At 42.0% G+C, this 25,708-nt stretch overlaps 1 protein-coding gene and 1 long non-coding RNA gene across 7 annotated transcripts in view; one reads left to right on the forward strand and one right to left on the reverse strand.

The window, feature by feature from the left end:
• Positions 1 to 1,462: 1,462 nt before the first annotated feature.
• Positions 1,463 to 25,708, reverse strand: part of LOC128153984 (uncharacterized) — a 36,778-nt gene continuing 12,532 nt past the window's right edge. For 2 of the 4 annotated variants that reach the window (XR_008239198.1, XR_008239191.1), the window contains one exon: positions 1,463 to 5,677. This is a non-coding gene — a long non-coding RNA (uncharacterized LOC128153984). Of the gene's footprint in view, positions 5,678 to 23,620; positions 23,723 to 25,708 lie in introns of those variants that run through there. The other 2 variants (XR_008239194.1, XR_008239193.1) reach the window with 2 other exon arrangements.
• Positions 9,196 to 23,656, forward strand: ZC4H2 (zinc finger C4H2-type containing). 3 transcript variants are annotated; one of them, XM_052813978.1, is made up of 5 exons: positions 9,196 to 9,325; positions 15,299 to 15,470; positions 16,718 to 16,890; positions 18,031 to 18,193; positions 19,374 to 23,656. In XM_052813978.1, exons 1-5 carry the CDS (start codon positions 9,204 to 9,206, stop codon positions 19,485 to 19,487), a joined length of 744 nt encoding a protein of 247 aa, XP_052669938.1. In that variant the 5' UTR covers positions 9,196 to 9,203; the 3' UTR covers positions 19,488 to 23,656. The 3 variants fall into 3 exon arrangements, with proteins under 3 accessions (XP_052669938.1, XP_052669940.1, XP_052669939.1); XM_052813980.1 differs by lacking the exon at positions 9,196 to 9,325 and adding an exon at positions 10,451 to 10,980; XM_052813979.1 differs by lacking the exon at positions 9,196 to 9,325 and adding an exon at positions 11,455 to 13,512.

Raw genomic sequence — 25,708 nt, forward strand, 5'->3', positions numbered from 1 at the left:
TTACATCTGGTCTTGTAGAATTGATTGCTCTAGCCGGGGTGATTACCTGGCGGGGGGGTATCATTCTTGCAGTTGGAATTGTTCTGTACCATATTTGTTGTCACAATGATAAGGCTGGGTGGACTGATGTTAGACTGTTAAATGGAAGCAGCTAATTTTTTTCATGCAACAAAATTGAGTCCTGTGCTCAATGGAGTAGGGGAGTATTTTAGCATTGATTTCATTCTGCATAATACTGCAACTTGTTTTGAAATGTATCTGCCTATTGGCTTTTGGTTTAGAAAGGATCAAATAGAAGCAAGGTTGAATTTTTCAGGTTAGCTGAAAGATTTCTTTCAATGGCAGTTTTGTGCTTAAGTCCCTTAGCTCTCTTTGAAGAATCTAACCTGCGTGCTGGGAAAAACTCATCGTTGTTTGAATCCCACATATCAATGTTTTTAAGCAGCAGCAGAATAGACATTAAACATCAGTGCAGTGATTTCAGATCATATAAAGAACTGACAGACCCATTTTGTATACAAGGTGAAACACAGACACATTAAGACACTTGACCAAAGCCATGAAGCAAAAGCTGAATGCTACCAATTTGAATGTGCTTGCACTGCAAGTATTAGCGTCAGAGCTAAAAGAGCAACCCTGGTGTCCAGACCCCTGGCCTTCTGCTCCAAACTCAAAGCAACATGCCTCATGATGTACTGATTCTTGACTTTGCAATCTGGAAAAGGATTTTCATCTCTAGAAACACTAGGGATCTCAGAGCGTACATCTATCAGAATACTGACACATCTCTCCAGGGTACATTGTGCCTTTTCCTCACCTTCCTACCTCAGCTGATAGCAGTGGTGAAAGTATGTACTTCCCTCTTCTTCCTCTATCACTTTGTCTGCTGAAAGTTATACTGAAAAAAATATTCAGAAATTTGGCAGCAATAGCAGAAGCAGCCTATAAAGGACTATATTGTTCAATGGTGGGGAGAAAAAATGCTGCTACGTTACCAAAACCAGGGAGAGCAAAGAAGATTCACAGTACTTCAAAGGCAGCATAGGGAAGAGAGCACTAGAAAATAGACATGCTGGTTCCACAACTGAGAGAAGCACAGGATATGTTACCACAGCAGGCACTGATTTCCTGTGGATGCTGATCTCAAGCTAATTGCATGCTCCAGAAGACTGCTATTTATCTAGAGTCTGATTTAAAACCTGCTGAAAGCAATGGGAATCTACCTACTGACATGAAATACAGTTCGCCTCAAGCCTTCATTTCTTTTGAGTGCTTTTAGGTATTGCTCCTTCCCCTCGTTAGTCTGCACAGCTAATTATTTGTAGTTTTGTACAAATGATGAAGTTTGTATTCCTATATTTTTAATTACATTATATGAGACCTAACACACCTCACACCCAGCCAGTTTTTGACCCTTATGCACATTGAGCACAAGTGGTACTTCTTTGACCTTGCTTTTATATAAACAGAGAGGTATTATATAAATAAAGTAAAAATTAAACTATATAAAACCCTTTAAAGTCTCATTCTTCTGGGGAAATGAAGGGGAAAGACAGGCTTGCATAAAGCAACTGCTAGTCCCAAGAGACTGTCTTAAATATGCTCCAGTAATGTTCTGATGGGTGTGGTGGGTTGACCCTGGCTGGCTGCCACGTGCCCACCAAGCCACTCTATCACTCCCAACATCAACTGGATGGGGCGTGGGAAATATGACAAAAGGCTCATGGGTCAAGATAAGGACAGGGAGATCACTCACCAATTAACGTCATGGGCAAAACAGACTTGACTCGGGGAAATGGATTTAATTTATTACCAATCTAAATCAGAGCAAGATAATGAGAAATAAGAACAAATCTTAAATCACCTTCCCCTCACCCCTCCCTTCTTCCCTGGGCTCAGCTTCACTCCCAACTTCTCTACTTCCTCCCCCTGAGTGGTGCAGGGAGGTGGGGAACGGGGGTTGCAGTCAGTTCATCGCAAGTTGTCTCTGCCGCTCCTTCCTCCTCACACTCCTCCCCTGCTCCAGTGTGGGGTCCCTCCCACAGGAGACAGTCCTCCACAAATTTCTCCAACGTGAGTCCTTCCCACAGGCTGCAGTTCTTCACAAACTGCTCCAGCGTGGGTCCTTTCTGTGGGCTGCAGTCCTTCAGGAACAGATTGTTCCAGCGCAGGTCCCCAGCAGGATCACAAGTCCTGCCAGAAAACCTGCTCCAATGTCAGCTCCTCTCCATGGGGCCACATGTCCTGCCAGGAGCCTGCTCTACCGTGGGCTCTCCATGGGGTGACAGAATTAGAATAGAATAGAATAGAATAGAATAGAATAGAATAGAATAGAATAGAATAGAATAGAATAGCATAGAATAGAATATTTTCAGTTGGAAGGGACCTACTGTTGTAGAAAAAGTTAGTTGAAACTTAAAGCTAGCAGCTTAAATATTAATAATAGCTAGAGTAGACAAAGCCTAGAGATCATGGTATATGAACCGTAACAACTGTGTTACAACACACTGAATAGCTAACTACAGAATTGGCTGAAACCGACCTAAGAGGATGTGCTATTGTACAAGAAGATGACCACTTAGCAACTGCTTAGTAACGAAACAGCAAATAATCAAACCAATAAAAAAGCAAGAAGACCTCAGACCTTAACATTACTATTGGTCCGAACTATCAAGTGAGGGGTGGGGAACTTAGATTGTAAGGGTATAATTGCCCAGGGATTTCTTTGTTCAGGGTCCCTCTTCAGAGGCACCCAGCTTGAGCTGTAGCGCTATTAATAAAAAGTACTTTCATAAAGGTATCTATCTTTTGGCTTATGCTGAAACCTAGAGTCGAACCCTGTTACGGTGGCTGGCATGCGTAATTTCTGTAACACCTACAATGATCATCTAGTCCGACTGTCCAAAGCTTCCTTCAGGGCGCATGCACTTGCTCTGGCATGGGGTCCTCCACGGGCTGCAGGTGGAGATCTGCTCCACCGTGGACCTTCATGGGCTGCAGGGGGACAGCCTGCCTCACCATGGTCTTCACCACGGGCTGCAGGGGAATCTCTGCTCTGGTGCCTGGAGCATCTCCTCCCCCTCCTTCTTCACTGACCTTGGGGGCTGCAGGGTTGTTGCTCTTACATATTCTCACTTCTCTCTCCGGCTGAAGTTGGTTGTCCGGGGTTTTTTTCCCTTCTTAAATATGTTATCCCAGAGGCGCTACCACCATCGCCGATGGGCTTGGACTTGGCCAGGTCCATCTTGGAGCTGGCTGGAACTGCTGGCTCTGTCTGACATGGGGAAAACTTTTGGCATCTTCTCACAGAAGCCACCGTGGCAGCCCCTCCACTACCAAAACCTTGCCACGCAAATGCAATACAATGGGTGAAATATTAGAATCACAGAACAGCCCAGGTTGGAAGGGACCTTGAAGTCATCCGGTCCAACTTTTCTTGGGAAAGGGAGCCTAGACAACATTATCTAGCACCCTCCAACTGCATCTGGAAAACCTCCAGTGATGGGGATTCTACCATGTCCCTGGGGAGATTGTTAGAGTGAATGGCTGTTATCACCGTAAAAAAATGTCTTTCTTACATCGAGATGAAAACTCTCCTGATGCTCCTTGTACCCATTGCCCCTTGTCTTCTCCATGTGGGTCTGTGTGAAGAGAGAGCCTCTATCCTCTCTATTAAAACAAGAACAGCCCAAACAGAAAAGTGATCTGAATTTTAGCAATGCAGGAGTGTACTGGAAGATTCTATCCCAGAGGTAAGGAAGAAAGGTGATAGGAATTGTTCCTCAGCTATTGTTTATATAACATTAAAAGCATCCCTACATCTGTATTACATCATTAAAAGTATTCCTAAATCCATATAACACACCATAAGCATCAAACTTTGTGACCACTTGGAAGTACTTTGAAATATGTAGATGTAGTATTTTCTGTCCTTTTTTTAAACATGGAGAGAAAAATAATTGCTAATGCTTGTGGGTAGGCTCACTTCCTGTTTAAGAACTTCTAAATATTTTATAACACTTTGTGAAGTGGTTTTCTTCATGTCATTCAAAGCAGAGTAAAGTAACAAGTTGAACATCTGCATTTTCATTTTCTGTCCTCGACCTTTTAGTTTAGCCTGTAAAATCAGACATGAAAAATAGGATAAACATTGCAGATGTTGACTGGGATTCTCATCACTCCTGTTAGAGGGGATTTTCCTTCTCTTCTTCTCATATCCTCACCCTGCCTGCTCTCACTCCCTCAGTGTGTTAGGAACAAGATTCACTGGCCCACTGTAGCTAACTTGTCTCCTACTCCCTCAAATCAATTAGTTCATCTATTTAAATCATGCATCAAAGAAGCCTGCCCCCTTTGAGCACACAGCTCAGTTAGGGCTCAGTCCTACAGTCTTCCAATTTTTAAGGCAGCAAGAGTTTGCAATTGACTCAAATTATATCAGGATCAGACTTTGTATGTTCTAATCTCTTTACAAAAGCTGTGAGATGATGAAGAAGATGCTGATGCCTGTCACCGTTTTTCCTTCATCCTCCTTTTTCTTTAATTGAAGAACATGACATCACAGGGAAAAGGCCTTAAATAATGCAGAAAACAATTAAAACACCTCCCCATTCACAACCGCTGCTATTCATTATCTGTTGCAGAAATACATCTCCTGCAATGCCAGCAAGAGTGCATTTGCAAAAATTGGATTTGTATAATACAGATAAACCCTTAAAATCATTACTTGGAAGATTCATAAGAGACTCTGAAAGAATTTTTATAATGCTTGAAACCTTCAATTTATTTCTTAATTTATTGTCTAGTGAAACTCATAGAAAAAGAAGGTAGATGTTTTGTGCAAGTCGCCTGAGTTTTTAACTCTCTTTAACTATTGATTATTAATTATAATTAGTGATAAATAGATTATCAACACTAATAATCTTTTGTTTGAGGGGGAGTGTTTGATCACTACTGCCACTTGCTCGCTTGTTAGGTAAACCTAAACCACTGCTTCTCATGATGTCCAGTGCTCTCATCTTTTTTTCTTCATTCTCTCTTCTTATTTCTTGCCTTATATTTAGGTAAATTATTTGGAACAGGAACTACCAGCTTTTGTCCTTGGATTTCTACAGCGCTAATTATGAAGGGATCCTGCTCCATAGCTTAAGACTGTAGACACTAATGTGATGAAATTCATGACGGGGAAGATCTCACTGTTCAGAGATACCAACTACCTACAATTTGCATGGTCTCAGAGCTGACGCCTCTACTCCCATGAAAACCATTTCTCAAGAAGCAAATACCAATTTACTAATGAAGTGTAAAAAAGCAATCAAACTATCCCCTATTAATCCTTGAGAGAATGTAGCTTGCTTCACATCCTGAATCAACCCAGGTGCTTCAGTGGCTGCTCAAAAGCAATCTATCGAGGGATTTATCTTTATTATGGTTAAGATAATAAGACAGTGAAGGGGAGGACATACAAAAATCAGTTCAGCTATTTTCCCTAACTATAGCTATTTAGGAATCTCAGTTTGGGGCTATTTACTCCAGCTATTAGGAACTTCCCTGCCTCAGACTGAGGACAAACCTTAGTCACAGCAGCTCAGCTCTGAAGCCTGTTTTCTGGCTTTTTATTTCTTCCAACTCCAGCACCCTCATCCAAGCCTCTCCACAGCTTCAGTTTACAACTTTCCTGGAAAAAAAACAAAAACAAAACCATGGGTAGAAAGTTGGTAAGGGTGATTCCCAACACCTCAAGTCCATTATACTGCACAAATCTTCCATATGAAATGCTGGGGACTGTGGCATGTGAAGAGTTTCCAAGATCAATTTTTAGCTCAGAACCAGCTGTACTACCTGGATTATGTGAGTTCAGTTACAAAGTATTGCAGTAATACATGGCATTAGTTTCTGAGATTTGTGTTGGCTTCATAAATTCATGCAAATTTATATTACTTTACAGTTGTATACAAAAATGTGTCCCTGTTCCAAAGCAGCAAAAGGGACAACAGTGGTAAACAGAAGTAGCAGTAAAAGCACTTAGAGAAAACAGACTGCTGCAGAGAACAAGAGAATAGTAAAGGGCAGGCTGAAGAACACAGGTAAACCAAAGGGAAAAAAACCCCACCTTGTTTATCTGTGCTTAATGAAAATTAATAATCTTTGCTATTAAAACACCCAATTTTTAAAATAACTGGGGGTCTGATACCGGAGTCTGCATTTATTCCAAATTCCCATTTACTTCACTAGGAATTAAAAGCATTTAAAAAGATGACTACAGTTATTATTATCAGGGAAAAATGAGCAGAAAGTGGCAGTGCACTGGTTCTGATGTCATCCTTAACTGCTGAAGAGTTTTTTATGACTGACCTGATTTTCTGGATCTTTCATTTCCACTGATCAGTGAAAGCAGAAAAAAAGGGCCAAACTGCATCTCTGGGGAGTTTTAGCTTCTCACACTGTCTGGGACAGGGTCTGATCCACATTACGTTACATTGATCACTCAGTGTAATTTGTGTAGGAAAAAGAAAATCCCACTGATAAACATTTGCTGCCTCAGTTACAAAAGGTTTGCTTAAACATCATCATCAGGTAAGCAGGGCAGGGCAGAGAAGGTATATACTAGCAAAAGTTCCTTGTAGACTGGCCTAGTATCAGAATTCAGGAATTTAAGCCTTTTCTTCCTTCTTGACAAGAACTCAAGAGAAGGTAGAGGGAAAATTAGCTTGTCACATTCCCTTCTACAAGCCTAAATGTCTTTTGTTACACAAAACATTTTTGAGTTTTTCTTTTTTGCTTTCATTTTTGTGCCTAGTTTCTCAGTAGGTTTTCTGTATTGTTTCAGACTATGTATGTCATTTCCAAAGGTAGCAAGTGATATTTTTATTGTAGTTTTAGTTTTAGCTCAGCTGAGTGCACAAGAGAAGGCTGTGTGATTCCTCATCACGACACTTAATAAATGGGAAAGTTCCAGACAACATTTGATGTAAATGCATTGGCAACTGAATCAGAACACACCTCAGTTCCTTTGAAATAAATGAGCAGGAGTAGAAATATTTACAGATAAGTAGGAGTTACCCCTTTGAAGCCTTGGCTAGACAAAAATTCCAAATTAGCTTTATTTTCAGATCTGTTTGCCTGCCTTCCTCCCAGCTGCCACCTCAGTCTCAGGCCCCATCCCTTCTGCAGACAAACCCTCCTGGTTGCCTATCCTTTTTCATTCTCCGTCACTCCTGGTGAGAGGTCCTCCTCTGCCAGGACACATTATTTCATTTTTCCTTCCTCTCAAGAGTGCATTCTCTGACTTGAGAACCTAATGCAGACACTTAAATCCACGCTTATGTGTGACAGCTCATCCGGTCCCCAGGTCCCTGGCCATGTTCAGAGGTCACTAAAGAAGCAGGAGCAGGTCACTGTAGTGGCAGGCTATATGCCACATTTGTTAGGGTAACTCAACCCTGACCAGGTCAAAACCCTGACCTCAAAGCAAGGATCTGCAGCACTTGGATTAGTATGGAGACACCTTTCTCTAAGTAGTTCTTAAAAGCAATACGGAGACTCCTCCACCTCCCAGGTGGCCTTTCCTAGTGAAGAACTCTGTAGTCACACATTTTACTGAAATCTGTCCTAAACTTTCTGTATTGCTCATTAAATAGATTACTTTTTAGACTTCTCTCTCAGCTGACCTAGTGCATTATTTGCTATGATGGCTCTTCCAACACCTTTTTCACACTGAAAGATGATGATGATGATGATGATTAGCTACTTCTGTACCATCCTATTTGGTCAGTGCTGGAGCTAGAGCACAATACCCCAATGGCTCACACTGTCTGCTTATTACCTCATACTCTAGTTTGCTCGCTTTCCAGGCACAGATATTCATACATGAGGGGGACCACTTGCCCTTCAGTCTGCAATGGTAGATGCAAGTAGCTCAAGACATTCAGTTCTGTGACCACAAGCCCAAACTCAGGCAGATCTACCACATGCCACTTAAATATGGCTACACTGTCTTGCATTCAGCTGTCTTTCATGGTCCCCAAAACTCTTACCATTTTCATTGCTCTCCTCTGTATTCTGTCCATTTTTATTTTTCACCTCCTTTTCAGAGCCCCAGACCAGACAGCAGCAAGTTTGATCAGTGCTGAGTAGAGGTTAAGTACTTCCAGTTCCTTCCATATAACATCTCTCTTACACATTCCAGAATAATTGCCCTGTTCTCATCAGTCTTACAGTACTGACTGATGAGTGGTCTGCTATATTTGCTAAGGCTATGGTACTGCTGCTTGTGCATTTGTAACACACGGAAGTTTATGTGTGCAGAATCCAGTTTCCCTACTGGCTGTCTAGACCTTGACCTTAATGTTCATTCTAATGTGCTGACCCTTCAGCCCAGCATGACCATCACAGCTGGTAAACCCCAGGGTAAATGCTTGGGCATACAGGTGAATTTACATTGTGGATCTCTTAGGACAGACCCGTGAAGAGGCCTTCCAAAGTGTTAAGATATAACCATTATCTTCATAACTTAAAACACAGTGCTTAGTACATTACAGAAGCCGAAGGAAAATAATTATCTGGCTGAGGAAAGACTGAGAGTTTATTCATCAATCTCTGTAAAGTGCTCTGATATTCTTGGATAGAATGTCCATAGACAGACAAATGGTCACTTTCATCAATCCATTTGCATTTATATTTGCATTTCTTTTCCATAGTTACAAGTGCTATGTATAGTAGCAGAAATAAAAAAGAAAAAACTAAAGAACAAAATATGTCTTTTCCAAACTCCAGACACAGTCACATCACCCAGAGCATCTAGTAGAAAACAGCATGGTAGTAATAATGGCTACAGCATGCCTTTGTGTCACAAAAGTTTTTAATCAAAATCGTGAACTCATTCAACAGTCTCTTAGTGCATATTTGATAATTTTAACAAAAAGCTAAACATTGCACAGATCTCAGGAGGAAGCCTCCTGCACTTTTTGCACTCCTAACAACCTTTGACACAATGAGGTGTGACAAATTGATTTAAAATGTAGTTGCAGGAAGAAGGGCAGGAAAGCTCTGCTCTGCCTTGTGGGTGTTGTAGTCTTTTTGCTGTCTATCTGCCTAAGCAGCAATAGGAAGCTGGACTCTCAGTCCCATAGCTCCCGCTAGAGCCTGCTGCACAGGCTCAGAGACCATATGCTAGGAGGGGGTGACTACATTGTGTCTATTGTATGTTTTTTCTCCCCCCCCCCCCGGCATTTTGTACATTTCACGGGAGGTTTAAATCGGGACTGAAAAGCATGGCAGATGAGCAAGAAATTATGTGCAAACTCGAGAGCATCAAGGAGATCAGGTATGTTTGCTTTGTGCCGCATCAGTTACACCAAGCGGCTTTTTTCTCGGGGGAGCGGAGGAGTTGCATCGATGTGAAAGTAGCTATTGTGCTACTGAGGGAAAGAAAACCACCGCTGGGCTTTATGATAAGAGCTGAAAATACGTTTTTCTAAATAGGGAAGGAGCATCTGCTGCTGGGAATCGCCGCTGGTATGCGCAGCGAAGGGCGGCAATGGTCGTGCATTTCCAGGGAATTAGTCCGGAGTGCTAACACGAGAAGGAGGAGTGCGCGGGTGGGAAGGACGCAGCAGCCCCACGCAGCTGGGGGAGTGGTGTCGGGCCGCGGGTGGTTTTCCTGAAGCCCTTTGGATTCTTATTTCTTATTCTTGCGGCGCCCTGTCATAAGTCGACTGTTTTGCCCCACTCCCTCCACGGCGGGAGCCGCGACGGGCTGGGAGAGGAAGGGGATGGCCCGCAGAGCGGAGTACGACACCGAAAGCCAAGGACGGACGTGCCCCCGCGGACGGCACGGCTATCCGAGGCCGGCCGGGCAGGGCGGCGCGGCGGGCGCCGGGCGGAGACCGGCGGGGCGGGCGTAGGGCTGCTCAGCTGCCGGGGCGGCCGGCGGGCCCTGTCCGGGGCGGGGGCGGGGTGGTTCACGTTCAGCTTCGCACTGGGGCTGCGGCCTGCGGCGGAGCGGGGAATTCGCGCGCCTGTCAGGAGAGGAGAGGAGAGGAGAGGAGAGGGGAGGAGAGGGGAGGAGAGGGGAGGGGAGGGGAGGGGAGGGGAGGGGAGCGGCCGAGCCCGCGGAGCAGCCAGCGCCCGGCCGGCTCCCTTCAGCCCCGCCGTCCCGCTTGCCCGAAGGCGGGGAGGCGGCTGAGGCGGGCGGGGAAGCCCCGCGGCCGTCTCCCTCATCGCCCTTGTGGCCAGCACCCCGAAGCGGCGAGCAGGGCGGCGAGCGCCGGGGCGGCAGGGGCTTGCGGGGGGCGGTGGATTGTGGGGGGGACGGGACCCGCCGCGCCGGCACGAGGCTGCCCCCGCCGCTGCGGGTCCCCGGCGGGAGCCGCCGCCAGGCGCGCGCGGCCTCGCTCCGCGGCGGCACCCCGGCATTTGTACCGCTGAACCGCACGGCGCGTTGGAAGAGGGGGGCTCCCAGACAACGGAGGCCGGCACCCTGCGCGCCCCCGTTAGCTTTAGGTAGGGCATTGCGCTCTTTGGCTGAGGGCACTGACCTTCAGGATAGGGCCGGAGCTGGCTACTCTGAGTAGGGATTCGCGCCTCCGAAAGCCAGAACGCGGCACAAAGACGGTGCGGGCAGCGACTCAGGGTGTCGCTGGGAGGTGCAAGGCACGCTGACGGCGGGTAGACCCAGAGCGATGAGAAGCGTTTTGGGGCCACGACAGCTGGAGAGGGGCTATCGGGGAGAGAGGGCAGGGGACAAAGGCGCTGCCGCCAGCAGCGTGCGCAGGCGGTCACAGGGACTTCTGGCCGCTAACAGCACCCCCAAGAAGCGCATTTTACCCATGGAAGAGGTGAATTAGGCAGCAGCGTATGGGCCTCGGCCGCCCTCATGCAATGCCACAAAGGTCAACAAAGATCGAGCGAAAATTACTCGCGCCTCTAGCATCCCACAACGATTTGTAGAAAGAGATGGGACAACGCATACTTTGCAGAGTAAGAACAATGCTCTTCTACTCAACTGTTAGGCAGGCTCTGTTTTAAAATACAGATCTAAATATGGCCCACGACAGTTTGTGGTCTAATTATTATAACACCTAATTGAAATATCTCATTAAATTATCTTTTCAGAGAGAGTGGTGTCCCATAGTTGGGTATTCATTTTTCTGATAACATATTCAAAGGTGATATATAAGCTGTAATTAAGACGTTTTTGCTATTAGTTTGGGGCTTAAGGTGCTGTAAAGGTGACATTACTAGCTTTAGCGTACATGAAGTACCAAGAAAGTTGCCTGAATATATTTTAAATGAAAAAAAATCAAAAAGTCAATCCTACTTGCAACACTGATGTCAATTTTGAGCCGCCTTTAACAAAATCTGATCAAATAAACCTATTTTTTCATCCCCAAATCTTTTAAAAGGAGCTTGCATTCTGTGAAGAATTCCCTTCAAAATAAACATTTCTTATGTTTACAGACACACCTTTGATAGATTTGGCAGGCTTTATTTTAATCTGCATTCCATATATTATTCTACAGGCAGAGAGGAAAAAAGCCCTCACAATCAAAATCAAAGAAATTGCCCATTCCTGTAGTGGATCTCTATCACTTATTAAAGGCAGCTCAGCTGGGTTTGTGAAGGCATTCTGGGATCTGATTTTGAAGACTTCTATCTATATCCATATCTGTATCTATAGATACATACTTATAATTTGTAGTCAATGGAATACTGCTGTCAGTACACCTATGTATATGCCCACAATCCAAATGTATCTCCACATGCTTATTTTATATGCATTAAGTAGTTGAACAGAAATAACCCCAGTCATAAAATTAAGCAAATACCTAAAGACTGGACCTCAGTGTTCTGACTGGGAGGAGATAAAGGAGAATGAGAGTGAACTTATTGATGACAGATGCTAGTTTCACTGCTTAATGCCCTATTGGGATGCTCTTAGTGACTACTGTCGTCAATGCAGTGTAAGAACTTAAATAGAAGGGAAAAGGAGGGCAGAATTCATTAGACAGTCTAGAAATCACATGGTTTCTGTTTTAAAACATTACTGCATGTTGCTTGATGCTAACAGGAAGAGTTCTAATTTGTGTGTGCTTTTTCTTTCCTAATATCAAAAGCTAATCATTTGGACTGAAACAATCCCCTGCAACTCATTTGTTGTAGCAATTTGGCAGAGGATGGCAGCCAGTGACTAGTAACAGTGAGAAAACTGATCTATTTCCATGGTCTTAGGTGAATGCATGCCATAAATACAAGAGAGGAAACAGGGAGGAAACTGGGGACAAATACTCCCAGTCTCAGTAATCAAAGCTGCCATTACTAAATAAATGTTTTAAGTAAATGGGAACAATGAGACTTGATGAAAACAGAGGTAGATGGTTGGATGGTATTTTTTAGTGGGATATTGCCACATTTAAATGGAAGGCAGAGAGGATCTCTTTTACTGGTTTAAGTCCAATATTTACATTCAGACTAGTATATGCCATTGTGTAGTAAATGACAGAACACCTCCAATGACATTAAAGATTCCAGTGTTGTAGCTACATACTTGAATTCTATCTATATCCAGGCTTCTTCTGCACTTCATTCACAAAACTTTTACTAGTTGACTTATTATTCCATCAGGTATTTTTTACTCTAGTGGTGAGATACGGACTTTTCAGAACTGGAATGACTGCATACCTTTTAAAACAGACGTATGCTCACAGGTATACAACTCATATTTTCTATAATAAACGTACTATATGAAACAAGGTGAACTCTATGGTGAGCTACAGTACAGACATAATAATCATACTTACCAAGTGAATTTTATCAAATTTGTTTTTAAATATGTCTTCCACAATATGTGTAAATGTCTCTGAGTGACCTCTGATGTGACCTTATTTGTCACTGGCTTTTTATCTGTCTTTGGTCTGGTATTTCTATTCTTAACAGTCATGGGTTGCCATCACTGGGAATAGTAATCCGTACCTCCTACGACTTATTTATGTCGAGGAAAGAACTTTACTGTCAAGATTATTTCTGAGGTACCAATGCAAGGCAGAATTTTGTCTTATTTTGTTCTAAGGAAACAAACAGCAGCCCCTCTGACCTTCAATTTTTTAATTGTTCCATTTTAAATCTCCTCCATTTATATTATCCCTACCAGGCAGCCCATTTCTGAATACATATTGGAGGAGTTATTTATGACACCGTTTTTATCTCTTGCAGCTTTATAAACTCCTAAAGTGAGAGAGGGAGGAACCCTGGTCACATTACTGGTTATAATACTTGGAAAAGATAGCCATAATTAGTTGTCCCAGGGACTGACTCTGCTTTCTGCCACACTCTTCAGCAAATGGTGGAAGCCCATTGTGCCAGTGATGTCTCACGCACTCAGGAAAAGATTACCAAAACTAGGTACATAAGCAGATACTGAACTCACAAAGACTGATTTGGAAACAGAAACGAGGGGACTGAGAGGAGGATTCACAGGCACATCAGAGCCTCCCCAAGAGGGATGGTGACAGGGTAAGCTTTGGTCATATGAAAGCAAGAATAAAATCTATACAGGCACCTGCCATATGCTTTAAAGAAGAGTCCTCAGGCTAGCTTTAAAATGTCTTTGGGAATTTTGGTTGGAGTGAGAGAAAACAGTAACTCTGTTAAAGCCCAGGGTACATATATTCTCCTATTCTTACAAGTATGATATAGAATAACACTGAAATAAACCATCCATTTCTCAGTGCTGTGGGAGCAGTTTGAGAGAGAGCCCGTGGGGACTGGGTATGGAAACAGTCTGTAAAGGGAACAAGTGCCCCACAGAGGTGTAGGAATCTCCTTTCCTAGAAATGGGTGATAGACCAGCTCCCTCCAGGGGGTTCAGTGCCTTCTGCTCCCATTAAAAACGTCAGACCTGTGTTGCTTGCTTCAATGGGAGCAAGTCTGGGCCTAGTGGGAAGGGAAGTCACACACCCAGTTCTAGGATCAGGGTGAAATCCCTATTCTGGGATTTCATTGCTAATCTGATAGGCAGCTTCCTATAATCTACACGCTGCGTTCTATAGTCAGCTTTGCTGCTTATGGTGAATTTGAATCAAACTTACCCCACCTTGCATTGGCATAGGAATAGTGTATTTAAATATGAATGCAAACCTCTTCCTCCCCAGCCCCCTCTTACATCATGCCTGTAGAAAGTCTACTGTGTTATTCAGTACCGCACGTGGAAACCAATATGGATTTAATTGTACTAGGCGTTAGGTGACTAAAAAGGAATGCTACATTCTTGTTTGTTTCACGCAAGGTACAGCAAGGAGTTGTGGAATGCTTGATTACATGCCTGAAATGTGACATTGCAGCCTCTTGTTAGAAACATTTAAGTGTTGTTGGCACATTGGTTACCCAGTATCATATTCTAACTTCCAGTGCAGGAAAAATAACTAAGGCCTCTTCACTAACTAAATTGCAGGAACAAGAACAGTTTGTTTGTTTTGTTCAACAGCTTGGACAAGTGTTGAATCGCAACAGCAGTAGGCTGTTCTGCTGCTTAAAACTCTCTGATCACTGAAACTCATGCTCCTTCATTATTAGCTTTGAAGAGAGAGATAAGGACCAAGTATCTAAACATTTTTGCTATGGAATTATGGATTGGCACAAATGAAAAAAAAATCAGAATGCAGGATATGGGTAGAAACATTTACAGATATGTGACAGGTACTAGATCTTAGCAAAGAACCGAGAGAATGCAGTTACTTGCAAGTGGGATGTTGATGGCCAGTGTCATCTGAGTTTCTACTATTCTGGTATGTCATTGCTCTGGAATTTTCTTTAACCTGAAGTTGAAATTAGTATTTTAGCAGCTCAAATTACTGTCCACATAGTTTTAGTCAGTGTATATGACACTGTAATCACCTCCAATTCATTTTACATTTCTCAGAATCCTGTGCTAAACCTCCCAGATTTTCTGGATTTCTCCATTTTGGAACTAGGGTTTAATCTGAGTTAATTGATGCAGTAGAACTCTATTGGTACAAATTCTCTGAATCTACAGTAACTGTTAAAGTCTGACAGCGTTCTGTTAATTTCATAGTTCTGTATAAGAATTCTCATAGCACTGAAAAGCTCAGCAAAAAGGCTGGGATTAGCATTCAGTTCTCTCATTGCACCTCATCCTTTTTCAGACACGTTTAGTCTCACCCTTGTCTATTACTGCTATTACTTTCTTCTATCTATTCACATATAAAGTGACAACTCGCAAAAGTACCTTGCAGTGACTTACTGCTGTCTCTCTATATTTTTAATTATCACTGGGATACAGGAACAAGACTTTGCAGATGGAAAAAATAAAGGCACGACTGAAAGCAGAATTTGAAGCCCTGGAGTCTGAGGAGAGGCACCTGAAAGAATACAAACAGGAAATGGACCTGCTGCTGCAAGAGAAGATGGCCCATGTGGAGGAGCTGCGACTGATCCATGCTGATATTAATGTGGTATGCAACAGTCCAGCTGCGGGCAGCCTAAGACACAGTTGTATATGAATCATTGTGGAATTGTGCACATCAGTGAACTATCACTCTTTCAATAATCTGGACTTTACAACACCATCCTAGGATCCTACAAAGAGTGCAAAGTAAATTTACCTCAGGATAATTGGTTTTTTCCTGTCTGTGTAGGGCAGGATATTTTGTAATGTTGACATAGTAAGCATTTGCACCAAGAGGGCAGATAACTAAGCCCATTGTGGCTACAACTTTACCAGTAGCCACAGTAACATCGCTCTGGCAGTCCCATAGAAAACTGTTCTTCCTGTTAATCTTTTCTCATTTAGCACCTGGAAACAGAGAAACTTTGGCAGCTAGGTGGGACTTTTGATTGGAGGTTTTTGGAAGAAAAGAGTTTTTGGGAAGCTGACCTTGATCACCGAGTGGAACCACCAAACATTAAGAAGCACCAGCCTGAAGGGAATTAATACAAATAAGAGAAAAACACTTTATAAACAAGATTAGCGAATTAGAGGGACTAAATGGGGAATGTATTTTTAAACCTGCAGTTTTTACATCATGTTAGGGCACTTACATGACTGTACAGTGGTTTCTAGCTCTGAAGGTATCTGTGCTTTGCACCAGAAGAAAAAAGCTCCCACATTGTAAGCAAGTACAAGCTACGTACTTGATGTGCAGACTGCATTTATTTATCACTTGAAATGTCTGTTCCCCTACCCAGCTGCATAACTTCAGTCTGTTTCATCCTCTCCTCTTTTTCCTGTAAGACTATCTTTTTCTCTGCTGCTTTTCCCATTCACTGCAGTAAGAAAAGCAGGAACCTTTCCTTAGCTTGTTTGTTAACTTCTAACCATTGGTGTTCAGTATCTTAGAAACACAGAAAATTAGTTTATTCTACTTTAATTTCTTTTTTTAATGTCCCTTGAGAGTTTTCCGTAGCTCCTCACTTGCTGACTTGTCTGTAGCCCGTCTACCTGCTTTTTCTGTTGTTCAGGTCATATAGGTTGAGTGCACCTTTTTTAAATGAAAATGCATCTCGTGTGTCACTTTCAGTTGCTTCTTCCTTGCCGTTTTCATCCTCCCCGTATCTTAACTCTTTGTTTTACTATTGCATTGTCTCCAATCTTTTCCAACTTGAGTGAGAAAAACCTCATCTTTCTGATACAGTCTCTTGCTCAATCAGAGAGCTATTAAAGGAACAGTTCTTTAAAAGCACGCCCATGCTCCTGTTTCAGATGGAGAATACTATCAAGCAGTCTGAGAACGATCTCAACAAGCTCTTGGAATCTACTCGTCGCTTGCATGAGGAGTACAAACCCCTGAAGGAGCATGTAGATGCTTTGCGGATGACTCTGGGATTGCAGAGGCTGCCAGATCTATGTGAGGAGGAAGAGAAACTGTCCCTTGAGTAAGTCTCCAAAGCAAACATTATGTGGCTTCATACCTTCTCTCGATTCTACTGGTTATTTTGTTATTTTACTTTTGTTGGTAGAACTTAAGAGGTAAGCATGAAAAAAAAAGTTAACAAAAAAGGGATGTGGGAGCATGTGTATTTGATAACATTCAGTCTCAATTTGTTCAAAGTTAAATTTAGATTATTCCAAGCTGCAAACCCTACATATGGCATGCAAAAATTCAGGGGTGATTGGTTCTCTGGATTTTTATATCGTATGCTGCTTTTTTCTAGCAACCTTTTTTTTTCATGAAAGTAATTTTTTGTTTTGCTTGTTTAGCAAGCAGAGGTAGGAGGCAATACAAGAAAGGGATACAAAACAAGTATTCTTCAGTTGATTTGTGCTACTGCTAGTCAGAATTTTACTTTTTGCTGCATGCACATGGCAGTGGCATTTAGCCATATACATACGATTGGCAACAAGTAAGTTTACCCTAGACGTGGAACAGATTTGGATAATAAATTACAGTTTCATTTTTACGTATAACCTAGGTGGGAGAAGGTGACAGAATTAGCTACTATTCAAAGAACAGTGTCCTTTGTTTAAGAGATCCGTTTGAAATGCAAGTGATGTTTTAAGAAACTTAGATTTCTCTTAACACCCAGCATTATTTGGCATCATTTTCACAGACACACAGTTTTCAAGATTTCTTTTGCATTTCTTCAGAAATGCTGTCTTCCATTCCACGCACCTTGACACTACAAAGAATGTATTAATCTATTGCATACAAAAGTTATTCATTTTAAAAGAACAAAATATAAAAACTAAGTTTGACAGAGGTGCATGTAAAGCTGTTAAAGATTAAATACATATGTTGTCTATTTTCCATCCTATTAGATTTATGTCCAGTTGTACATCAAGATACCTTAGAAGCTGACGATCTGGAATCTGGCTGAAGCGTACAAATGCGGAGGAGAACACCACCAATTCTATTTATTAACTAGTCCAAGTGGTGTCTAAGTGTAGGCAATTTGACTCTAGTGGAGGAACATGATAGGGAAAAGCGATCCATTATATTTTAACACAAAATGTCCTTTACAAACTGATGGAATACTCCAGAAGGTGGTTATATTTTTTGTTTTTCTTTTGTCTAGCTACTTTGAAAAGCAGAAAGCAGAATGGCAGACAGAACCACAGGAGCCTCCCATCCCAGAGTCTCTGGCTGCAGCTGCAGCGGCTGCCCAACAGCTGCAAGTGGCTAGGAAACAAGATACCAGACAGACAGCAACTTTCAGACAACAGCCACCTCCAATGAAGGTCAGGAGATGGAATGCGTTGTTTTTTCTCTTTTGTCATTGGAATGTATTATGTTTATAAAGTTGACCAATATTTACGAAAAGGAGAAATGGTGTGTCCTGATTCTGATTTTCCTTGCAGTGGTTCAAATCAAGAGCAACCCCAGTAGACTTAAAAGTAGTAGCACCAGTCATCAAGGGTTAAGGACAAGGCTCTGTATTATTTGACTCCTTTATGACTGAAGAGTCTCCATCAGCAGAGATGTAGGCAATTCCCACTTCTCTTGTGTTTCATGTGGGAGAAAGGCATGTAAGGAAAAAAAATGCTGGGCAGAAGAAAAACTAATAGCTGGGAGTTAATCCTAAATGGATTCCTATTAGAAGCAATGCACGTATTTTATGAAGGAGAGTAATTACTGATGGTACAAATTACCAGGAAAGGTGATAGTTTCTGCACTTCTTGAGATCTTCAAGTCAAGACTAACGTATGGATTAGTTTAACCTAACCACAGGCACTTAAGTGACAGTTTTACTCACCTCCTCCTGTAGTCAGTAAAAAGAGCTAAGTAATTCCATAGCAGTATTCATCCCACCCAAGTTCCAAAGATTCACTGACTAAGGTGGCAAACTGATGTAGTTACACTCCATAGTTATGTGCTTACTATGTGGAGTTAGGCCATTGAAAAGCCTTTCTGAAAGTCATATGCTTCAGTTAAATGGAAGTTAAAGGGCTTAGTATGGAGCAAAAGGGCAGGGTTCTGTATCCTGCATCCTCTGTATCTGTTAAGTATGTGGAATTCATCTTATCACCCGCTCCTGCCTTGGATTCTGTGACATCACAGTTGGCCTTCACTGTAATTTCTCTGACTCAGTGAGCTATTACACATGTAAGCATCTTTAAAACATGTGGAATGTTTAACACAAAATAGAATTTAATGTTACAGTTATTGATACATGCCTGAACCATGTGTCTGCTGAACCGTAGTTTCAATTCAATGAGATACTCTATTTTTTCAGTTGTCCTGAAGTTACTGTACAATCCAGAGACCTGGATCATAGAGAATGTAGCATTAGTTTGCCTTTGAAGGCAAGAACCCTTAGTTATTTTTTTCTGTACTGTAACTTAGAATATGATACTCAATAACCCGTGTAACAATGCCACTTAAGTGTTTGTAACAAGAGGCTGCAATGTCACATTTCAGGCATGTTTATCGTGTCACCAACAAATTCATCGAAATGCGCCCATATGCCCACTCTGCAAAGCAAAGAGCCGATCTCGGAATCCCAAAAAGCCCAAGAGGAAACAGGACGAATGAAACCCAGAAGAATGACAAGCAAACATGTGACCTGTTCCAGTATTCTTCCAGTAGAACTGCAAATGTGGCCAGACTTTACTGAAGTGCAGACTCAAGTATGACCGACCCATTGTTTTCTATTTAATGCAATGTAAGCACAATGTTCCTGTTCTGTCTTAATTTCCTTCCAGTCCTTAGGATTTGGTTTTAGGAAAGTAAGTATTACTGGTGCTACAGTTTAACATTTCAATCATTCCATCTTTTGGACTCATGAACAAAGTAGACTTCTTAGGCACGTATCCTAAATGCCAGGCTATTCCTATTGGCCAAATGCGATTACCACAAATGCTTTTATGTTGTCTTTTTAAAAACAGATGTTACTAAAAGATTATTCTGTTTTCTCCTGATAACAGGAGACTATTTGAAGTGCTGAAATAGCAGACTGTCTGTTTCACTAAAGAACAATTTGTTTACCAAGCTAGTAAGACTGCATAGGTTTGGGTATCCAGTAGAGCTCTTTTTATACAGGAAATGTTCAGGGGAAAAAAAGAAATCGGTTTTACAGGAAATCAGTGCATTAAGGACACACGTGAGATTTGATTTACTGGAGTTTGATTGTACCATTCCCTCAAACTTGACTTAAAATTTGGAAGGGGGAATCAAGTTGCTGGCTGTGTATGAATTTCTAAAATGATCTAATTTGTAATGCTTTAATGTCTTAATATGGTATTATTTTCAGCAGTCAGAAGACTGATTGACTGAAGTACAAGGCTCAAATGAACTGTATTAGTGGTCCGCCTAGGCTCTATGGCCAACCAGCTCACTGTGGTTCTCTAGGAAACATGCATGAAATATCTCAAATCTCTATGTGCACAGACTGCAACATCAGCCATTCTGCACATCTTCTATTCCTGGTTTCTACAGCCAAAATCTCCCTTGGCAGACATACCCTCCACTGGAGCACAGGGAAGTTCTCTAACATGCACCAGGAACAGTGTCAACTAAAAATGATGTATTTCACCACAACTGCCTGGCTTTGGTGTCATCGTCCTCCCTCAACCAAAACTTCCTATTTTTGTATCTTTTAATAGGGCATTGTCAAGTAAGCTTTATTTCAGCCCAGTTTTTTCTTCTTGCTCTCTACGTGTGCCAAAAATACCCTGACTAAAGGATCCTTCAGACCACTCCCTGTATCCGTGTCTTCCCTTTGTTTCACCTCGTGTAACAACAGTTCCTCCAATGGGGACAATGGCAGTGACCCAACTACAGAACCAGGGCTTAAAATTTACTGATTTCTAATCCCAGTTTTTTTACTGCCCTTGTTGATTAAATTGATCTCAAGTATTAAATATTCTTTTCACTAACTTCAGGAGGCAGGGACTGCTGGTTTACGTTCTTCTCTCTGTAGCCCAGGTTTTCCTCTACTATTATGTTAGAGTGGTTATACGGAGAACTTTGCTAAATACTGGGGACTGTAGAAATCCACATAAACCAATTTTGCTGGCCAAGTCACGTATGCTGCCATTAATTTCCCAGCTCCGCCACAAAGTACGTATGTTATTGAATATAGTCTTGTAATTTATGCCAAGTTCAGTTGGTATTCTCCCATTTTAATGTTTCATAGCCAAATAAACATCTGTCAACAGCAGAGACAGAATGTGGACCATGTGCTCCTGAAAATATGTGAAGAGCGGATTCTGCTACCTGAATTACTGGCATTCAGTCTCTGTGAGACAGCAATAATGGAGTATAGTCTGACCCCATGCTCCAAATGGCAGCAGTGTGCTAAGTCTATCGTTACGCATGTTTCCTAACACAAATACTGGATTCTACTTTTAAACGTCAAGAGTGGCCACATGCTGCGTGCCCTGTTCAGAGCAATTCCTATTGGGTTTAAGGGAAAATGCACACAGAGTTATAGGACAGTATATGACCTCCCCCAAAGTGCACGCATAAGAGCAGCATACTTTGACAGCTGTACATAAATTTAAGAAGTAGTGACAATGGAGAATGGGCAAATGGTCTGCAATGAAGTAGTGCGAATAGAAGGATAGATTTGTAGAAACTTTGACTTACGGTTCTGAAATAGATAGGGTTAGTCGTAGCTGCTCTCACTTCACTTACTTTGCCAGGTTCATTCTTTCTTGGGAGATCTCTAGAGCTCTAAACTGAAGTATGCTTAAGGAAAACTGTTTACTAATTTAGTATGGCAGTTTCGTATTCTTACTTTTATAAACTAGTCTCTTGTGCCGTGTTTAACAAGGTTTTTTTAAAAAAAGAAAAAAATGTGAATATGGCATACTGTGTTTGTATCAATAATGTACTAGTGTTTACAAATCTGTTTTCACAAGTTCTGCCATATGAATAGCATGCATTGCTGAGAACGATTCTAACTGAGTATGAGTCAACAGTATACCCTGGCAGCCAAAAGGGCCAACTGTGTCCTGGAGCGCATCGAGCACGGCATAGCTAGCCAGTTGAGGGAGATGATTGTCCCACTCCACACTGCACTGGTGCAGCCTCAAGTACTGTGTGCAATTTTGGACGCCTCAGTGAAAGAAGGACATCTGACTATTAGAATGTGTCCAGAGGAGGGTGACCAAGAAGGTAAAAGGCCTCAAGGACAAGATTTACGAGGAGCAGCTGAGGTCACTTGGTTTGTTCAGCTTGGAGAAGAGAAGGCTGAGGGGGGACCTCAACGCAGTCTACAGCTTCCTCAAGGGGGGGCAGCGGAGGGGGAGGTGCTGATCTCCTCTCTCTGGTGACCAGCAACAGGACACAAGGAAATGGAATGAAGCTGCGTCAGGGGAAGTTCAGATTGGACATTAGGAAAAGATTCTTCACCGAGAGGGTGGTCGATCACTGGAACAGGGTCCCCAGGGAAGTGGTCACGGCACCAAGCCTGTCAGAGTTCAAGGAGCATCTGGATGATGCTCTTAGTCATATGGTTTAGTGAGGTAGTCCTGCGAGGAGCAGGGAGTTGGACCTGATGATCCTTATGGGTCCCTTCCAACTCGAGATAGTCTATGACTCTATTTCAAGGAGACAAAATCTGTATTATGCATTAAGGGATCCTGGGGGTGGGGGGAGGGAGGGAAGCAGTATCTTTCATAGGGAACCAGTATTCTCCTTTTCTCTCTCAGATTAATTAAGGAAGTTTAACCGAAGAGCTCTTCTTGTGACAGCCCCAGGCCCTTTTCTCCCAGGCACCTTTCTCAAGAGACTAGAGGGATAATTATGAAATATTGATTTACTGTTTTTTTAGGCAGAGGAGGAAGCTGTGTGAAGTACAGTTCTTACCACAAGTCTACTGCATTTTTGTTCCATGGAGCAACAATGGCCTCCTCCTTTGTACCTAAGGTTCTTTGAGGATACTTCTTCACTTGGCTTAAATGCATTCTTATTTGGGTTAAATTCTCTTAATAGCCACAAAGAGAGGCTTCTCAAAGCTTTCAAGACTTTTATATTACTAAAGTCTTGTTCACCCCGGCTTTGTCATTCGCTTTTCAATGGGCATTCAAGAGACAACAAAATCACTGGATTCTTTTGTTATAGATGGTTTCCAGGGTCTTTTCCTGGTTCCCCACTCTCCTCAAAGGACAGTTCTGTTGTTCTGCAACCAAATGGAAAAAAAAAAAAACAAAAAAACCACAAGCCTCTCACCCTGTCCCCCACCTTAAGGTCATGCTAAAAGGATGTGAACACTCTATTGTGTCTAAAGCCTTTGCTGTAGAAATTTTCATACCCAAGCTGGGGTAGGTCAGTTGTTCAAACTTCAGTGCCAAGGACCCCATTAATTATAGAGAAAATGTAAGCCAAATTTTAATACTTGCACTTCCTGAATTCAATTTCAGCTTTCTAAACAGGACACTGACTGAACCTGCCAGTGGCTTCAAGTTACAGAATCTAATTTTGAAAGAATAGCCATTGATGTGTTACTCTAAATAGCAGACTGTTCAAGAAATTAAGACTTTACTAGCACTTTAAATAAATAAAAGTGCTTTCCTTTATTTTACAGTTTTCTAATTCCTCCGACTTCATTTTAGCATTTAGGTATTTTAGCAATATCTGGCGTTTTCACTGGCTTCTGTGTTTTAAATATTTTACTCCTGTGCCCAGTAGGAGTAAGAGTGTGCTACCTGTTTAATTTGTCTGTACAGTCCTTTTTAATAAATGTTTGTTTCATGTCATGCTTTCTTCCTGCAGAGTATCTTCACATCTGTTACTTGCTTATGCTACTGAGAAGCAGCCATATCCTGAAAGGTAAAACCCAGTTCTCTAATTTTACAGGACACAATTAGCCAAAATTCTGTTATACCTTTATAGAAAATTTATGGAGATAAATATGGGGAAAGAAATATCTGTTCTAATGAGCTTTAGACAATAGAAAGGAAAAGGAGATATCAAGACAGGTTTTAACCTAGCCAAACTTCTCAGTCACATTTCTGGAACACAAACCACTGTGTGCTTAAGCTCCCAGATTTCTGCATCTGCGTAAGAGTCATAGAAACAGTGTCTAATTCCCCAAACCAGGTGCTTCTGAAAGAAACCTATCCTCTGCTACCACTGGCTACTAACACTGGAACTGGATAGTTTGCATGGATAAAAATGCCTAATTTGCACTTGCAGGTGTCCAGTTACGAAACTCAAACAGACCCAGAAAAATAACAAGGAAATTGCGTCCCTCTGCTGCAGTTCAACCACTAAAAGCTCTGACTGGGGTGTTTATTTCAGTTTGCGACCGATTCACAGAGCTTCAGCTTGAACTAGTTTCCAGTCAATTTGAACTAATTCAAACCAAACCATTCTTAGGTAGCAACAAGTCTTGCTCAGACAGGTTTCAGTTTAAAGAAAAGAGTCATATCCAACACCTTCTGTCAGGTGCCAGATTGCCAAGAGGCCAAAACCCTGATGTATTCTTCACAGTTCTTTACTACGGAGGAACGTCCTGTTTTGTTTTGTTTTCTGAAGTTAAACTGAAAGCAGCAAGAGACATGATTCGCTCTCTAATTTAAGGTAGGGGATAGCTGTCTTCCAAAGAGTCCTGCATTGCCATTAGAAGATTGTATCTTCTACTAGTGCTTGCTGAAAGTTACTTCTCAACAAACTGGTGACTGAGGAGCTTATGGGAGCACTCCCTAACCCAGCTCTGTCAGGAAAGCCCACCTATGATGTGCACTGCCAGCAAAGGAGGTAACCTACTGCATGGTAATGAAAACAGTTCTGAGAAATAACCTACTCCATTGGCTTCAGAGAAGAATGTCTGTCCCAGACCTCACAGAGGTCTCACAGAACCTGAGCTTGGTTAAATATAAGCAGCATGATTTTTTTTTTTTCCATAGGTACCGTCTTCAAACACACATAAACCACAAAACCCAACAATTGCCCTAATCTTCCTTTGTACCATGACAGCCATTCCAAGATAACAGAAATTATTTTGACTTCTGTTCATTTTGTTTACTGCTATCTGAATTGTTCAAACTTTGAAACATCCTACACTAATCTCTGTTCGTCCAGCTGCTCTTTCCAGTTCCTTAATCCTAACCCCAGCTGTAACATTACTTACAACATCAGTCACAAAACTAAAGCACTGACTCATACCTTCCTAAGAACTAACCCTGAAATATTCTCTGTAATTGACATCAGCTTCAATCATATTTTCCTGAGCTTAGCAAGATCCTGCAGTGAAAGAAGCTCCCAAACCCCTGATCTTCCCAACTCGAGTGTAGCATTAAAAAATCACCTAATATATTTCAAGAAAAAAAAAGTAAAAGCACCGACTCTTGCGCCAGCCTTAAATCCACTCCTTAAAAATTTCTACTATTGTGCTCTTCAGCCTTCACTCTCACTAACCTTACTCTAACTTCCCCCTCTTCCCAGAAACCAGTAAAAAACTGGAAGATCAGTGATATCTACTTATTTGTGACCTACTACAGATCTTCAGTGTCTTGCAGTACTTGAGTTTTTCTACTTATTCTCTCCCACTGCCTAATTCTTTGTTCTTTGCCCTCCTTCAGTTGGCACTTTTACATGTTTGTCACCAAGACAAAATTGTCCTGACCTTGTAACAATAACTGAATCCAGTAGACCACAGTAGATGTCACAATGAGGAGGGAAGGAGAATACTGGAAATACAGCCTTTTTTAAGCTGCAGTCAAAATGGTAATTTGTATAGACAGCTAAAGACTCATTTTCTGAATGGAAACAGAGCTTTAGAAGGGCTTTTTTTGTGTTCCTGATGC

This window comes from Harpia harpyja, chromosome 18 (genome assembly GCF_026419915.1).
Source record: "Harpia harpyja isolate bHarHar1 chromosome 18, bHarHar1 primary haplotype, whole genome shotgun sequence".
Classification (NCBI taxonomy): Eukaryota; Metazoa; Chordata; class Aves; order Accipitriformes; family Accipitridae; genus Harpia; species Harpia harpyja.

What these genes read in the sequence shown, in the direction of transcription:
- ZC4H2 (XM_052813978.1), top strand. Translation starts at nt 9,204, where the DNA reads ATGTTTTTTCTCCCCCCCCCCCCGGCATTTTGTACATTTCACGGGAGG. An exon ending in GAGAGCATCAAGGAGATCAG is followed by an intron (nt 9,326 to 15,298) that starts GTATGTTTGCTT and finishes ACTGGGATACAG; the next exon opens with GAACAAGACTTTGCAGATGG. An exon ending in GAAGAGAAACTGTCCCTTGA is followed by an intron (nt 16,891 to 18,030) that starts GTAAGTCTCCAA and finishes TCTTTTGTCTAG; the next exon opens with CTACTTTGAAAAGCAGAAAG.